At 43.0% G+C, this 17688-nt stretch overlaps 1 protein-coding gene across 2 annotated transcripts in view; it reads left to right on the forward strand.

Moving 5' to 3' along the window:
- gdap2 (ganglioside induced differentiation associated protein 2) overlaps positions 1-17688 on the forward strand; it is a 35487-nt gene continuing 17799 nt past the window's right edge. For both annotated transcript variants that reach the window (XM_015965832.3, XM_054746598.2), the window contains exons 1-9: positions 1-138; positions 1061-1284; positions 8424-8563; positions 8684-8837; positions 8966-9054; positions 10629-10705; positions 13319-13478; positions 16640-16790; positions 17157-17233. In XM_015965832.3, coding sequence (XP_015821318.1) covers positions 1103-1284; positions 8424-8563; positions 8684-8837; positions 8966-9054; positions 10629-10705; positions 13319-13478; positions 16640-16790; positions 17157-17233 — 1030 coding nt within the window. In that variant the 5' untranslated portion in view covers positions 1-138; positions 1061-1102. The remainder of the gene's footprint in view (positions 139-1060; positions 1285-8423; positions 8564-8683; positions 8838-8965; positions 9055-10628; positions 10706-13318; positions 13479-16639; positions 16791-17156; positions 17234-17688) is intronic.

Genomic DNA, 17688 nt, shown 5'->3' on the forward strand with positions numbered 1-17688 from the left:
CTTTATAACTTTATTTTTCGCGTACTTTGCTTGTAGGCATGAGAACTCAGATTAACAAAACCAACACTTGAGTCCAGAGGCTCACGGAGCCGTTTTTCTGTTTCTTCGCTCTGACCATCACTGCCTTGGCTTGGTCAGGTAGGTAAATTCTGATTAACGCACAAAATACCCATCAAAATAAACAAATAACCAAAATTACTTGCGTAAACTGATTAGAAACACGCTTGGCCTTCTTAAAGAAATTAAGAGGTTGGATGACAAAGAGAAGTAAATGCGTTTTTGTCAGTAACACGACCACTTCTCTGCTCTGATGAAACTCACACTGACCTGAGTTGACTAGTTTTAATGTCACGCAGCTTTTCAGAGACCTGCTGTTTCAGAAACACACCAATATGTGTTTATTTAATTTAATTTAATTTCAAACAATGTGCTGTTTTTGTTACAGAAGCTTTTCTGTTCATCTGAGATGTCTGATTCGTTTACATCTAGTTCCCGATTCAAAACATAATTTACTGCCGTAAAAGCAGAACATGACTTCGTTAAAAGAGCTGAAAAGACATTTTACCTCTAATGACATGTTTCTTTTATTACTTTTTATATTGTGCATATATGGAAGGCTCATATCTGCCTGGTAAACGATTCGTCTTGTTTTCTTGATAAATGATTAGTTTTAATAAGCTAAAATAAGATGACCATCCCCTTTCAGCCAATAAACTCACCACTAACCCAGAATTTAAAAAAGCAGATCTGCTTTTATTAATAAATGAGCTCATGATTCCTAATCAGATAAAATGATAACATCTGTTGTTATTCATCAGTTTAAATGACTGAAAACAATCTGGTTCATTTATTTACATTTGGATTTATGACAGCCTGTTAACTTATTTAGAAATGACGAGATGACAGAGTTTGTCCTCTTTATTTGTGTGATTAAAAAGTAATGAACTAAATCTGTTTTAAGGGTAAATTGGTGGAGCTTCGGTCACAGTCGCCACCATCAGTTGGAGGATGCTGTTACAAATATTCACTCTGATCAATCAAACTTTCCCTGGGTTTGCAGCTCTCTGGCTCGATCCTCTGTGAGCTTGTTGTTTCAGAGGGCATGGATCCTCTGGGCGCTCGCTCCCAGTTTGTGGACATCCAGTCTCTTCCCACATGGCAGCAGCAGCTCGGGGAGGATGGCGATGACTCACTGCTGGACCAGAGCGACGGCGTGCGCAGCCTTCAGGCTTTTCCTTCACCCTTCCCCTTCAGATCAGAAATCAACCGCAAGATCATCCTCTTGTGAGTCACTGCTGTTTTTTTTGTCAATGTTGTTTCTTTTTGGGGACGTTGCTTAAGTTTCAGCCAAACTTACTTCAGTTATGTGTTTTCTGAAAAGAAATTTAAAGATTTAAAAATGAAAACTTGTTGAATCCATGTTCATAAAGTACCGGAGAATTACACTGGACAGATGAGGCTTAATGTTTTGTACACTGAAATAAATGCCACTAGTATCCAATGAACTTCACCCCCACAGTGAAGCATGGTGGTGGCAGCATCATGCTGTGGTACCACATAGACCTGAGAAATGGGTCAGAAATAAAGGAAACCTAATTTGTGCTAAAACGACCTGTCTGATTCCAGTCCTCGAAGGAAAACATTTACATTTCTGTAATTTACCAAGTTAAATAAATGTCTGATCGTTAAAGGAATACCCAAGACCCCGCATTCCATGTCAGTCTGAAGCGAAGGTAACTCTAAACTGTTATTGAGTTACAGCTGTTTTTGTTGTGGCTAGGTGTGATTAGGTGTGGACGCCATCTTGAATCGTGTTTAATTCTAAAGGCAACAAGTTCTAATGTGTGTAACGTTTACTCTGGGAGTTTGATTAAAATCTGCCAGTGGTTCATATGACATAATTTGTTTACACACACACACACATTCTATCATAGTGAGGACCCTTCATTGACTTACATTCATGTTTGTGACTGTATTATGCCGAACCCATACCCATACCCATACTCTAACCTTAACTAAAGCTTAATTCACACCATAGCTCTAAAACCAACTGGTAAAAATATGTCCTCACTTTGTAGGGAAAATGGTCAAAATGGTCCTCAGTATTTAGTATGTACAAGAACACACACACACATACACCACACACACACACACACACACACACACACACACACACACACACACACACACACACACACACACACACACACACACACAGGTTTTAGGGTTTTACAGGGGTTTACATTTTACGTTGTTTTTTTACCTATGGGTATTATGGGCTGGTCAGCACAGGTTTTATTACCAGTCCAGTTTGCACTTTGATCTTATATCTTGATTGCTCTTCTTGACCTGTTCACACCTGAGTTTTTGTGTAACCATAACAACCCTGGGCTTTTGATGGTAATGAAAGTCAGCTGATTAAGGTCCCATCACCTCAGGTGGTCAGCTAAAGGAGCATTTTAAAGTTGATCAGTTTATCTGCATGCATACATGTGTGTGTGTCTTTGCATGTGTGTGTATGTGTCTGTGCGTGTGTGCGTGTGTGTGTGTATGTGTGTGTGTGTGTGTGTGTGAAAGCTGCCTGGGCCTCCTGCTTCAAAGCCTCTTTGTGGAGGAACACATGACCACTCAGACTGGAGCTGGCAGCGGTTCCTCTCTAGGAGGCGTGGTGTTGCAGCAGCAGGAGGAAGCACATTCCTGCTGCAGTAACATGATCAGGAACTACTGACCCTCAGCACCTTCAAGCATGTGATGGCTTCAAAGAGAACTAATTAAAAGCCAACAATAGCAGGGTTTTTCCTGGCTCAAACTGAGGCAGAGGTGGTACCATCCTGACCATGCGCCAGCACATGCATACTCTGTGTGTTCAACTGCCTCATTTTTTTAAAGGCCAAATATTTTTTTTATTAAGTGTTCTAATCTAAGCTTCTGTTGGTTAATAGAATATTCCATTTGACAACGTTACAAGTGAAACAAAACTGTTTTGCTGCTAAAAAATATGAAATAAAACAACAAATTATCAGGCTGAAATAACAGACTCTTATTATAAAAGGCTCAATAATATGCATCAGATTGGTGTTTAGTTCCTTTTTCCCATCTGATATTTATAGTTCAAACTATTTTTAAATATTTGACCTACATTTCAGTAACATTTTAGGTTTGTATTAATAACACTCATCTTAGTCACATAAATATATACAGTAAAATTTGATGCATGTCATTAACATGTATTTGTATTGGAAATGGTAGTAACATTTAATTTCTGCAGCTAACAGTGTAATGGTGGCATGTCCATTATGTACGGGTTGGCAATAATCCAGCTCAAAGATAGAAGCGTTTGTGTATTATATACTAAAACGGCTTGCCGTATTTCCTGCTCCTGTGTGACTCGTATCTGCAGCGGTTCTGATCCGTAGCGCTGCTAGCCTAGTGAACTAGACCAAATTCTTGCTTTGCAAAGTTTGGTCTAGGCACGCTCCATTGGAACCTCCGCAGCTCCTACCAGGACTCTGGCTGCCCAATCACAGCTCTCTAGAGGGGTTTCAAACACATAAAGAGCTGTGATTGGTCCATAATGGTGGGCCAATCATAGTGCTCTATCTGCTTAGTGAACAAATCACAGAGCTTTATCCGCTTTGTGGGCCAATCAGGGCACTCTGTATGCCTGGTGGGTGGGATGATGCAACAGAGTGAAACAAGAGTATGTCACACTCATTGTCCAGTAGCCAATGTTGGGAGTAATGCAGTACAAAAGTAATTAATTACTGTAATACATTGCTTTTTGCTGTAATGTGGTAATGTAAGGCATTACAGGGAAAGAAAATGGTAATATTTACTCGGTACAATTGTCAGTAAAGCGGTAATTACAATGCATTTTTAAACACAGAATCAAGATGTGTTCCTTAAAAATTCAAATTGCGGGAAACCCGAAGAAAGATCCAGTATCTGCATATATTACGTCATTTATGGACTCAGCTTTGCGGGCAGAGAGGACGCAGCGGTACCGGCTCAGCTGCGTCCTGCACGCGGCCGCTGCAACATTCCCAAAATCGCTCCACTAAAACAAAATAATTCACTTGCGATCGTTCATATCAGTGCATATTCTCTGGTATTTTGTGCTTTTCTGACGTGCTTTGACTCAGCTGAGTTCATAATCTGTGCCCCAGTGATTTCAACTCATTACTGCTGGAGCGCCGCGCATGTGAAGATCCCTTTGGCTGATTAGTTAGAAAGTAGGAAATCTAGGAAACAGTTTTTTCTGGAAGACGGAGAAAACATGCAGCATGCAGGAAGGTTAGAGAGAGAAAGGGCAGGAAATTATTCAAATAAAATCAAGGGAAAAAAAGTAGGTAGATTTATCCCCAATACACATTTTTACCAGTGAAAAGCAATAATATATAAGCATTTAATAATTATACATGTGATTGAATCAGATCACCCCAGAAGTCAGTCCCACATCCAGGGCCGTATCAAGGCATTTGAGGACCAAGGCAAATATAGGCTTGGAGCCCCCACCACCCCACTCCCTGCTCAGTTAATATAAGATGGCAGCGTGCTGAGAGTACAGATTGTTGTTGCTTTTATTTAATAAACAATCATTTTAAAGCACTGTTATTATATCTGACTGTTTTTAACAGCAACCCTAGCTCAAGACACCACATCACTTTCCACATATATGTCATGAGCTCACTGAGCGTCACATTACCAGATTCATATTGAAGTTGTATTGGTGAAAGTAACTTAAAGTAATGCAAAAGTAGTGTAATGCCTTACAATTTAAAATCAGTAATATTGTAATGTAATGAATTACTTTAAAATGAGGGTAACAAGTAATAAATAATGCATTACAGTTTTGAAGTAACTTGCCCAACACTGCCAGTAGCATGCAGAGATCATTTGAAAGACAACGGTAGAACCCGCCCCACAACCGAGAGCCGTCAATGGAGCGTGGCCAGACTTGCCAGGCTATAGCGCTGCAGGATGCAGAATAAACAGGATGGTGGGGACTTTTTATCCACTTGTAGAGTTTAGTCTTTCTTAGTTTTACGATCATCATTTATTTTTCTGTGCGTCACTTGATCGTGAGACTGCTACCCGTTAGCTTTAGCATTAGCCAATCTGCGCGTAGCTGCACTTTTGATCCCAAACTTTGGACCGGTTCTGCCTTTGCTGGTTCCTTTATTTTCCTCTACTGCATCCAGATGTCCACTCTGTGCGCCAGTAAAAAGCATTTTTCTTACAAGTAACTTACTTTTGTTCAGTAAAATTCTGGGGAAAATAGTAATTGAAGGATGTTGCACCAGTGCTACGTTTAAAAATAGACAGACACGCACAGACAACACTGTACAGCCCTGCTCTGATATGGAAGAGCCTGGGGAAAAATCAGGACGTCAATAGCACCAACCATAGATATGTACCAACTAGCGAGAAAAGCTATTTTTGATCATCGACATGTTTTTGATCTTCTTGTTCTGCAGCGGTTTTAGCGCTTTTCGGTGCACCGCTGCTGATACAGCGCCCCTATAGTGGCGCAGCGCTGCAACTGCAGTTAAAATAATATTCATATAGCTGGGGGCAGAGTGAAACCAGGCTGGGGCGGCACAAAAATAGCAGGAAAATAGAGGGTTTTCTGTTAGTCACACGTGAGACAAAGCAGCTACACTTAAATTAAGTTAAACAACATCAAATCAAAAGGATGCTTCTCATGATTTAGCACTCCTTTATTTTCTGACACAACATCCGATAATGATAATAATAATACAGATATTTTACCACCAGTGTATACAAACTAGTCTGTAGGGGTGGGTTTGTTCTGTGAGGCTGGAGCTCTATGTGTGACAGTGTGTATTTTTCCTGGCGATAGGGGGCAGTAGGTACCTAAATCGCTGCAAGCAAGCAGTATTTTTGTGTTGGAGAAAGACCTTACCAACAGATTCCCATTAGGGTCAAAAAACCCTGGGGAGTGCAAATTTTGGATAAATAACAAGCACATCAGACTCCCTTTCATCACTGGCAACAAGTGAAGAGGTAAACGTGTAAAACAACAACATTCAGCGTTGGCCGAAACATCAGCAAAAACAAAGTAAAACAACTCCTTTGCTGTGTTGGAAAAATAACCAAATAATGCAATTATAACCAATAAAAACAAAACATAAAACACAATGAATCAATGGAAATCCTTTTTAAAACGACTGATTTTAAAATGATCTCTGAGGACTGATCTGCATCTGTTTAACAGGGTGTTTTGTAGTGAGTGACCTCTGACATTTACATACTATCAGTATTGCAACAATAATCTGTTGCAATAATTTAAAAAGAAAAATGTTTTTGGCAAAATTCAAACCATTTCTACTATTTTCCCTCCACCTGAACCAATCCTCATGTAACCCTCTGATCTCTATCAAGGTAGCGCGACTCAGGGTTGCGAATGACCACAGTCACCAATTCTTGTCATGTGTCTTGCCCACGTATGTCTGATCTCTGAATTGTGTGTACTGAAACTCTAATTTCCCTCTGGGATTAATAAAGTATCTTTGAATTTGAATGAAGTGACAAGTCACTCTGATCAGAAAAAGATAATAAACAGACAGAACTGATAAGAAGTTACCAGAAAATCATATAGTTACTTATAAGGAGTTGTTATGAAACACAGAATTCTCAGAACACAAAACATGAAAATATCTCAAAATATTCCAAACTACTGAAATGTTCCTAAATATCGTGTCTCAGCTTTTGAAATCATAAGAAGTTAGCATAGTTAGTCGTAAAACGTCCCCAGGATGCTAACTAATAATGTCGTGATGACATCATTACTGTAACATTTCCTTACTTCTGTCCTTGTCCCATTTCCTCCCCCAGACTTCTGATCATTTAGGGCGTTTTGACATGTTGAGCTAGCTGAATCATCAGAAACAACCACTCTCCTCAGGTAGCGGGTAAAGGCTAATCAGACGGAGGGGGCGCCGGGTTGGCCTCATGGGAAAGTGACGTACTTCAGTAAAGTTTGAAAGTTATTGCCAGATTCGACTTTTACGGCTCATGAACTTCTGATCAGAAGGTCATTCCGAAACATAACAAACCTCTTTGGTATCGTGGAAAGGTAGTGACCCAACTACAACCTCATTTTTTCTAGATAACCCGTCGAAACTGCCACGAGCGCTCAGGGACCGTCTGCAAATGTAAACCCTACTGCATGTGATGCAACCGGATCAAATAATTTAAATATTGAGATTTTTATTTTTATGTCTTTCTGATGGAAATTTTGTGTGTGTGTGTGTAGAGTGTAATGTTCATAATACTGTAGCAGCCCTGCAGTAAGGTTCATGTTTAAACAATGTTGCATTGTTTTGATTCGAAAAAGGGTAGAATGCCTTCTCTGGGTCAGGGATGAGGTTTTGCCCCAAGTGGAGGAGTTTAAGTATCTCAGGGTCTTGTTCACGAGTGAGGGAAAACTGGAGAGTGAGATCGATAGGCAGATTGGTGCTGCATCTGCAGTGATGCGGGTGTTGTACCGGTCTGTCGTGGTGAAGAGAGAGCTGAGTCAGAAGGTGAAGCTCTCGATTTACCAGTCGATCTACGTTCCTACCCTCACCTATGGTCATGAGCTTTGGGTAGTGACCGAAAGAACGAGATCGCGGATAGAAGCGGCCGAAATGAGTTTTTTCCGAAGAGTGGCTGGGCTCTCCCTTAGAGATAGGGTGAGAAGCTCGGTCATCCAGGAGGGGCACGGAGTAGACCTGCTGCTCCTCCACATCGAGAGGAGCCAGTTGAGGGGGCTCGGGCATCTGGTGAGGATGCCTCCTGGACGCCTCCCTGGTGAGGTTTTCCAGTCACGTCCAACCGGGAGGAGACCTAAAGGTAGACCCAGGACACGGTGGAGGGACTATGTCTATCACCTGGCCAGGGAACACCTTAGGATTCCCCCGGGGGAGCTGGCCCAAGTGGCTGGGGGGAGAGGGAAGTCTGGGCCTCTCGACTTAGGCTGCTGCCCCCGAAACCCGACTCTGGATAAGCGGATGAAAATGGATGGATGGTATTGTTTTCCTGTTATGTGTGCTAGCTGATTGTAAAAGGGCAGTGTGTGTCGGAGGTTGAGAGAGGGAGGCAGGGCGATGTGTGTGTTGGTTTGGTGCAGCTCATTCATCTCATTTAGTTGTTCTTCTGTAACGCCGTGGTTATCCTTTCCACATCCATACGGGTGCTACAATACATGCATACATTTAATTAACTTTTTTTTTTTGCTATTCTGCAGTTTTGCGCCGTCTAGCAGATTGCACCAGGGCTAAACCAGCCCTGTTTATATCTAAATCTCTTTGAGTTATTTTAGATTAATTCATGTTTCAGGTAAGACCACATTACCCAAAGGCTGTTTGGACACTTACATCTAAATCTAAGCTCTGTTTATACTGTGTTTTTATTCTTAGCACCGGAGACGTTGCCCTGCTGAACTGCACTGCTGTGGTGAACACCAGCAACGAGTCGCTAAGCGACAAGAACCCGGTGTCTGACAGCATCCATCAGCTGGCCGGGCCCGAACTCAGGGATGAACTCCTAAAACTCAAAGGTGATTTTGACAGAAACCATAAAAGATTTTAAACAGCTGGATGAAAGGATGTGTTGATGGAGGTTTAACGTCCGTGGTTTTAAGACCTCTCAGGCGGAGTCTAAACGTGTTTGTGTGCAGGTTGCCGAACAGGAGAGGCAAAGCTGACCAAAGGCTTCAACCTGGCGGCGAGATTTATCCTCCACACGGTGGGACCCAAGTACAAAGCCAAGTACAGGACGGCAGCAGAGAGCTCGCTGTACTTCTGCTACAGGAACATCATGCAGCTGGCAGCGTAAGAACCAGCAGGTCACGCTCTCCTTTCTTCAGTCAGAGCGAACACGCGTAACCCAACACTCTATCTGCAGAATATCTGATCCAGTGTGCCGTTTAAATGTTTGCCGTTTGTTCTTCTCGCTGCAGAGAACAGTCGATGACATCTGTGGGCTTCTGTGTGGTGACCACAGCAAAAAGGGGCTACCCGCTGGAGGATGCTACTCACATAGCTTTCAGTAAGACGAGCTGATTTTATTACAAATGTAATGAGTTAATTTACATGTTATTCAATAAGCCATAAGACATAGGATTCCATAGTAAATATGAAATCAACCTTATGGATCTGTGGGTACTGTTTAACCAGAAGATTGGAACTTTTTATTGCAGGGATTAGATAACAGCTTCGTATTAATTCAGAGACAAAAGAAGAGAGAGAGTCAAGTTTTAAAAGTTTAAAGATTTATTACTAAACAAATTAAAACTAGACTAACTTTAAACACTAAATGTATGGTGTAACTAAGGTGAGTGAGACGGTGAATGGTGTAATGTGGAATGTTGCTCAGAACCAGGAAATCCGAAGAAACGATTAGTTCTGATGGGAAGTGAAAGTGATGTCTTCACGCTAAGCTTTGGTTAGGAGATTCATAAACAGATAAGACGCCATTCTGTCGGTCAACGCACCCTTGTGGAAATCCCCGTCTAGATCAGGAGGTGTAAAGGTCCAGCTTGACCTTTATGGAGCCGAAGCCTGTAGGAACAGCCGTGGCAGCTGACCACCAGTCTTGAGATACTCCCGGGTCACGACAGTTTGTTGGCATCTAGAGAGACCCAAAACTGGGTCGTGATGTTCAGCTTTTATTCTGAAAGGAACCGTTGCAGCAGGTGGAACAGCAACAGATTTTATCCAGCTTGTCGTTGGTTCTTTTGGCTGAAGAGGAAAGTTACGGATTGGCCACTCCGACATCTTCTCTAGAACGCTTTGAACTGGCGTTGGAGATGACGTGGGCATAGTTTTATACTTCAGATGTTTTGGTTTATGGTCGAATGAAAAGATGACAGATTTACCAAACACCACCAGAACTACGCCTCCGTCAGATCTGGCAGATTCTGATTGGATCAGTAAAACAACGTGTCGTCTTAACGCTACGTGAGATCAGTCCTAGTGGAACATTTAAAGTCATATTACTTATTATATTCTGTAGGATTATAATAAAGTAATTAATATTTTGATTTCACAGATTGGTCACATCTTATTATTGACTAACACTTAGTTTGATTAGCTTTATTAAAATAGAGTTCTTTGATTTATTAAAAGGAGAGAGTCCATTCTTCATTCTTCTCTTGAGCTGGAAAGAAGCAGTTTATAATGACTGCATGAGACCTTGAGGCCATATCTCATGCAGACTTGTCCTGTGTCAGAGGAGAGGGGGAAACAGTCATTTCATTCCGTTACACAAACATCAGTGACTCCTGATTTGTTATTTTGTTTTGTAGTCTGTTGTCTTGCCCCTAGTCCTACAGAAGTGTCTTTTCCACACAGCTGATGGAGCGTTCCACAGAGGTGGAGTTTAAACTTGATGCATGTTAACATGTGTGATCACAGACCCAACGTTTGTGAGTCTGGTAACTAAATACATATGTATATATTTTAATAAAATCCTTAACGCAACCATAAACACATTCATCTGAAACTGAGTATCTTCTGAAGTCAACTCTTTTCAAGATGGCCGCCACAGCTAATGAGTTCCAGCTTTATTTGGTCATCGGCTGTAAACAACCACAGGGTTATGAGTGTGTTGTTTGTCCTCAGGAACAGTGCGCAGGTTCCTGGAGAACTACGGAAACTGCATCGAGTCGGTGGTGTTCGCCGTGTCAGAACTGGAAGAGGTTTGTATTGTTCTGTGTTCTAAATGCTCTTCACAGATGATGGTCTGAAAAACATAACCATCTAGTTGTGTTTTAGACTTTAGATTATGTGAAAACGTGATCGACTAGTTACTTGTAAGAAACTACAAAACCCAGGTGTATCCGCGGGTCCTTAAAAGGTCTTAAATTACCAAAGACCCAATAAACAAGACTCTTTTATTTCTATAAAATTTTCGTGAATTTCTAGTTAAGTGTTCAGCATTTTTTGTGTCCGATGTTGGCGTAAGCGGAACCGTACACGTTCAGTTGGTTGTGAAAGGGGGCTATTATTAGATGAGCACGTTAGCTGGTTAAGCTAGTGGGAGCTTGCACCATGGAGAAGTGCAAGTTTAATGGTAACTGGATGGTTAATCCCACGTTCGCGACGTTCCAGGCAATAGCTGGAAATCACAGCTTAAATTTAATTTTAAAAAACTGCTTAAATTTGGTCAAAGTGGCCTTAAAAAGGTCTTAAATTTGGCTCCCTTAAACCTGCAGATACCCTGATGAATTCAAAGCAGTGTTATTGTAATTGGTGGTACTCACACAGAGCAATGTACTCAAAAACAAAAAGACGTTTCCATCAGATCATCAGAAGAATCCACTCTAGAGGAAGTCTCAGGAAATGCGGTCCCTGCTGGGCCTTTTTCATGACCAGTGGTGTTCAGTGACCAGGGGAGGTTGTCGGACATCTGAGCTCCCAGGAACCTGAAGGACATCACTCTGTCCACCGGGAGTCACTGATGTAGAGGGGCGTGTGCTCAGGCTGTGATCTTGGAAAGTTGAAGGTCATTTCCTTTGTCCTTTTGTCTTGTTTACACTGTACATTGATTCATTGTCTCAAGTGAGTCCCACTATCAGGCTCAGGATCACACGTGATTATGCATTGCATTCTGGGATAGGCGCAGACATACGAGTGTAAACAAACCGTACGTTGCAGAGAAGAAGCAGATTTGGGAAGAAAGGAAGTGTTAAACCATATTTTAAAATCCCTAAAAGGATGTGGAATATTTTAAACGGAGAAGTCGGGGACCGGCATGTGGACAAAATCAGCATGATAAACGGTTTGGATCCGTATGAAAGACCCACGACTGGAGCACTGACGACAACTTGTTGCTGCTGCAGTTCTGAAAACGGACATTTTGGGCCAACTTGTTTGAGGTGTGAGGTGATGGCAACGTGCGGATGAGGGGTAAACGTTTCATTTGCTGCTTTTTCCAGTAAAACAATCAAAACTATCATCCCATAGCAGCCGCAGCAAAGTAGCAGAAGTTGTGTGTCAGTGCGCCCACACTAGCTTACCGGTGTCTGTGTGTTGTATATATGTGTGTGTGTGTGTATGTCGTGGTTGAAGGAGAGAAACGATGAATAAAAAAATGTAAACCATCTAAGTTATCAGAACGAAACTACTCCAGAGGTGATGTTGGGCTGCCTTACAGCTGCGAGCCGACAAGACTTTCCTAGATACTTGGTCTCCGTGTTTACGCCTCCAACCAGGAAAACGGTGAACAATTAGCTCGTTTTCCACCCTGCACCCCACAGCACAGCAGCGATTTACCATGGTTGCATAATATAACCAAAGAAATTAAAAATGGATTAAATGAAGCCACAAGACCGAGCCTGAGCTTGCTGCTGTCTGGAGTAACAAGCAACAAGTCTCCGAGGCCACCAACGGGGCGACACGATCCCAAGCCCTATTGTGGTCTCATCGGTGAACTAGATGACCTGATTACTCACATTCACAGCTCAGTGGTGTAATCAGTGGATGGCCGAGTACACAACCCTGAGGACACCAGTACTTAGCATCTTGGAGCAGTTGTTGCCAACCCACACTGGCTGAGGTTCCAGTCGGTGGAACAAAGTGGGCTTGAGTCCAAGCTGGAGAAGCATCTTCATGAGTCTCTGGGGTATATAATATTTCCTGCTACACAAAGTTTCACTGCCTGTGTAAGGACTATGTTCTAACACACAGCACTCTTCTGGTTGTGTCATGGACGTCTTGACCAAAGTGATTCAAGGAGATCTCGATCACCTGCAGATCCTCCTGTATCCTCAAACATCTAAAACACCAGAGCACAAATCCACCCACCCACCCGGGAAACCAGACATTGCTCTCCTGGGTGTTCTCCATTCAGAAAGGATGAATCCCTACAGTGAGATGTGGGTCTCCTGTCAGGATGTGTCCACTAAACCTCCATATCCTAACATCCTAACCAGATGCTCCCTTCAACGAGGAGCTGCAGCTCTACTCTGAGATCGAGGGAGGTGACGGATCGCCTCACTTTATCTGTTGGGCTGAGATTACTACCCCTCTCCTCCTTCAGAGGAAGCTCATTTCAGCCCCTGGTCTCCAGAATCTCCATCTTCAGGATGAGGGTCTGAACACAGGCGGTGCAGTAGCTCTGAAGCTGCTTCTTCACTACAGCAGACCAGAGCTACGCCCTTCTTGTTCTGTCTGTCCCTTTTTCAGGTGGGGTTGTTTCAGGCCTGCAGAAGTACTACGTGCAGAAACGCCTTTGCACTATTATGCTACCGTAGTTAACCACACAACCACCTGGTTGACATGACGGTCTGAACTGGGTCTGCTTTCTTTAGCCCGTCTACAGGAGGTTGTTACCGCTCTACTTCCCTCGCTCCGAGCCCGAGGAGAAGGCCTGCCTTCCTCTCATCCCTGCTGACATTGGCAACTCTGAGGGAGAATCAGTCGTCCCCGAGAGACAGATCCGCATCACAGAGAAACCAGGCAGCCTGGAAGGTACAGCTTCTTTCATTCCAGGCATTAAAGGGGAACATCTAATGTGCTTTTCTTTCATGCCAGCCATGTTTTCATAAAACTAGACGGGATTCTTTTTGCACGTGATTGGTTTTGAAACTGGAAGCAGTCTCTTCTGGTGTCTTTGATCAAATAAATTCACTCGTTGGCTTTAAAGGTCAGCAAAATAAACACAAGCAAGCTCAATTAGATCTTCTGTTCACATAAATATTCTTTGTGTGTGTCTAATGAAGCTCTAAAAAACACCCTGCAGCTTTACAGTGTGTGTGTGTGTGTGTTTTGGCTGCATGACCTTCATAAGAAATTGATTTATTTATGTGTTCATGTTAATCATCATGCTTTCACCCTTCGTAGTGAAAGCATGAATCCTGGCAGCTAAGGAGGAAATCATCTGGATTCACACTCGAAGCTCACAGCCTGATGAAACACAGAACAGCTGATGGATCAGCATCAGCTACAACGCTACCCAGAGAGAATGTCACGTACCAGTTTAAACTGGTTAAATTGTATCGTCTTACTGGTGAATCAGAGAAAATCAGCTGGTACTGTTACGTGTACAAAAAGGTCCACTTTTTATGTATCAGGAAGACCCAAACAATTATGTATTTGAAGTTAATCAGGTTCTGTCGTCATCTGTCAGACAGATGGACTCGCATCTGACTTCAGTGCAATTTGGTCTCTAGAGGAGTTTACGGTGGACTCGCTGATCCCGAGGCTGCAGAACAAGCCCAAACCATGAGCCCTCTACCACCGTGCTGGCAGCACTGTTTGCCTTGGACCCAACACAGGTTGATCTCTACGTCGGTCCGTCTAATTTCTTCCAGAAGTTGTGCTGCCAGATGTTTTCTCCTGCCACCATTAACCAGCCGTACCTGTTCAGGCTTGTTTCTAGTAGATCTTTAACTTTAACCTGCTAGCTCATGCCTGTTGAACCCATACTGTTGCATCACAGTCTAAAGCCTGATTCATGCTTCTCCGTCTGCGTCAGTGTGGAGACACGCAACGTCCTTGCGGGCCTGCCGGAGAGCTCCGCAAGGACGGACGGAGTCGAGCTCTCTTTTCTAAACATCCGTCAGTCGAGAGGTCGAGACGGACAACGCAAGCTTGTGATTGGTCAGGACACCGCTGTCGTCTACAGCGCCGCCATTGCTCCCTCAAAAACATTAAGAGAGCCCAGGATAACTAGCGGCAGACACGGAGAAGCTTGAAGAACACCTCGCGAAAAAACTCTAAAAACATGAACATTTAATTCCCCCGTGACTGGAGGAGTGAAAAGATGCGCAGCAAGCGTTTTATTTGTGGACGGAAATGACAGGAAACGTGGGTTTAGAGGTGGTGAGCGCATGAAGCGGTGGAGGAGGATGAGAGACAAATATGTCTGTGTTAAAAAGTCTGTTATATACAAAAAAACACAATATAAACACACCATCTTGGACCGGATACATGACAGGATACCACAGAACAGTGCTACGCCCTCTGTTGTCCTGCCGGGCAATTGCTTTGCAACTCCGTCCAGAGACAGAGAAATATGAGAGCAAAACGCTTCCGTCAATCCGTGTGTCTGTCCCCTGCGGAGCTGACGGAGAAGCATGAACCAGGCTTAACCCGGCAACACGCCCACTACTGGGAAGATTCAGAAATGTAAAACATCTCTCTCTCTCTGCAGAATGGTGGAATGACCTTTAACCCTTCCCAGTTAGATGAGCAGCAACAGTTGCCTCTCTAAATTCATTCTAGACATTCTTTCAACACACACCTTTATTATGCTCCAGAGCAGCAAGCCCCCCCCCCCCCCCCCCCCAATTTACATACAGGAGCCGTTCATCAGTGCAGCCGATCAGCAGCTCCTGGCTTTATTTTTTACCATGAGTGATTTCCAGAGTGACACCGTGAGTGTTCTGCTAAAGGGGGTTACATAGAGGGACCCAGAGAGGATGGTTGGGATAGTTTAGATGTTTTGGTCAACGAGCTACAACAGAACCAGGGAGATGAAGTCGTGTGAAGGAAGCAAACGTAATAAATGAATTCTGTTCCTGGAGAGTTTTGTCACATCTGAATTTGTGAAAAGTTTTTTGTTATTTGGTTCCAGTAGTGACGAAAAGACCAGGATCTCACAGACTTCCTCGTTTGGCTCAGAAACAGGAAGGAGCATCTTAAACTCTCATGCAGGCCTTAAAGTCTCTTTCTGGAGTGTTTCTCTTATCCGATGGCACCATCTAGTGGCCGACAAGCATATCACACAAAAAATCTGTCACTCTGTTTTTTTAAGATGGCGACTTCACGTTTCGAGTTTATGAATGTGCTTCTGTAGCCGACAAACACGTTGTTTTATGAGTATTATTCTCATGTCATGTTGTGTTTTCATATATTTATATTTTGGAGACTTTCTTGTCCGTGAAAAGTTCATCGGCTCTGCTTCAGCCGAGGTATTCCTTAAATTTGAAGCGTCTAAGCTGTAGCGTAACACTATTGGTTAGTTCTGGTCTGCGCTCAGTTTCCTATTGCACGGAGCTCTGCCGGACAAAAAAAAAAGGATGTATTGCTTACATTACAGTACATGATAAGATAATGGCTTTTACGGATTTCTGACAATCATACATAATTTCTGAAAGTAGAAAACTCCGGAAAGCGGCTTTAACCACTCGTGTAAACCGGACTTTGTCTTTTAGCCAATCTGAGCTTTTGCACAACCCAACGAGTCAGTTTTCCATGTTGAGCTTCCATTGACCTCCAGGGTGATGTCTGCTGACTCGGTGCTTCAAAGGAGGAAATGTGGCTACAGAGTGATCCAAAGCAAGCAGGCTTCTTGCGAGTGAAGCCCAGCAACTAATGTACACCAACTGGCCGACACACATGGCCATGTCGATGTTGATAAAATGTGTGTGATGCATGTGGTTGTGGAGAAAACTCGGCCTGGATGCTGACTGAGTTATGGTTGTTTCACCGTCATGTTTTCAGATCTGTGTGTGTGTGTGCGTGTGCGTGTGCGTGTGCGTGTGCGCACGCCTTTAGAGCCAATTCAAGATGGCTGCCACAGCCCTCTGACCCCAGCAGACACCCACCACAGTGCTTACACCTGAGTCAGTTTAACAAAAATGTATCACGTTTGCTGTTGAGTTTATTCAATCTGTTTACTGATGTAGACGATGGTGAAGAGGAAAGTCTGGAACTGGATTTGGGTCAAGTGGGGACTCACGCCTTTGCCCAGATGGAAGGAGACGTGGACAAGCAGAGGAAGCAAATCCTCCAGGGACAGATTTCAGAGGCAGCCTTGCAGAAGCAACACCAAAGAAAGTAAGTGGTCACCTGGACGAGGATTTTAGCTACATGGGTGCCGTGACCCCTGTCACCAGCTACAGACGCCATCTTTGACCTCTCTGCTTGAGTTGAACAGAGATTCTCTTTGAATAGCCTAATAAAATGAAGTCCACAACACAACGTTGTGTAAATATGAGTTAAAATCCAAATGATGGAGTTCTCCCACATCCTTCATTTCATCATAAATAACCTTCCTGTCAAAGTTTGAACAGGTGTTATCCAACAGCAGCAGTTTCTATGGAGGCGATATGTAAATGCATGTCTACTCAGTAGTTGGGGTGTGTGCTCAGCTGTTTAACCACAGAACAACGGTGTTTTTCTTTGTGTGTTTTGATCCTGCAGCTATAGTCGCTGGCTGGGTCGAGCGAGAGCTGAAGACCTGTCAGACATCGCCGCCCTGAAGGCCTTATATCAGACAGGTAGGGCGTGTTGGGCAGAGTCTGGAGACATGTCCACTGGTTTGCTTCAAAGAAATCAGAGTTAAAAGAGTTCTTGAGTCTCTTGAGCTCTCAATATTTTTGCTGCTAACATGTATATTTTTAGCTAAATCTGCCACAAAAACCATCTCCGCTCGATACTTAAGAAATGATATTTTTCCCAGAACAAAGATGGTTCCTGTAAAGTTATGGACAGATAAACTTGGTCAGTGTATTGAAGACAACAAAATGAAAGAGTCTGATGATTAATTTTCAAAAGTCTTTTCTTAAAATACAGAAAAAGTCCAGTTAAGATGTAGAAACGTTCTTGATGGACGTGGAGCCTCAAGGTCAAAGTTACACCACGTTTATTAAAAGGTAGAAGCCCTTACAGGAAGCTCAAAAGGAGGTAGCAAAATTCTGCAGGTACTTTAAATTAATATGAATCACAATGCATT

The sequence above is a fragment of the Nothobranchius furzeri genome, chromosome 14, assembly GCF_043380555.1.
Source record: "Nothobranchius furzeri strain GRZ-AD chromosome 14, NfurGRZ-RIMD1, whole genome shotgun sequence".
In the NCBI taxonomy this organism is placed as follows: domain Eukaryota; kingdom Metazoa; phylum Chordata; class Actinopteri; order Cyprinodontiformes; family Nothobranchiidae; genus Nothobranchius; species Nothobranchius furzeri.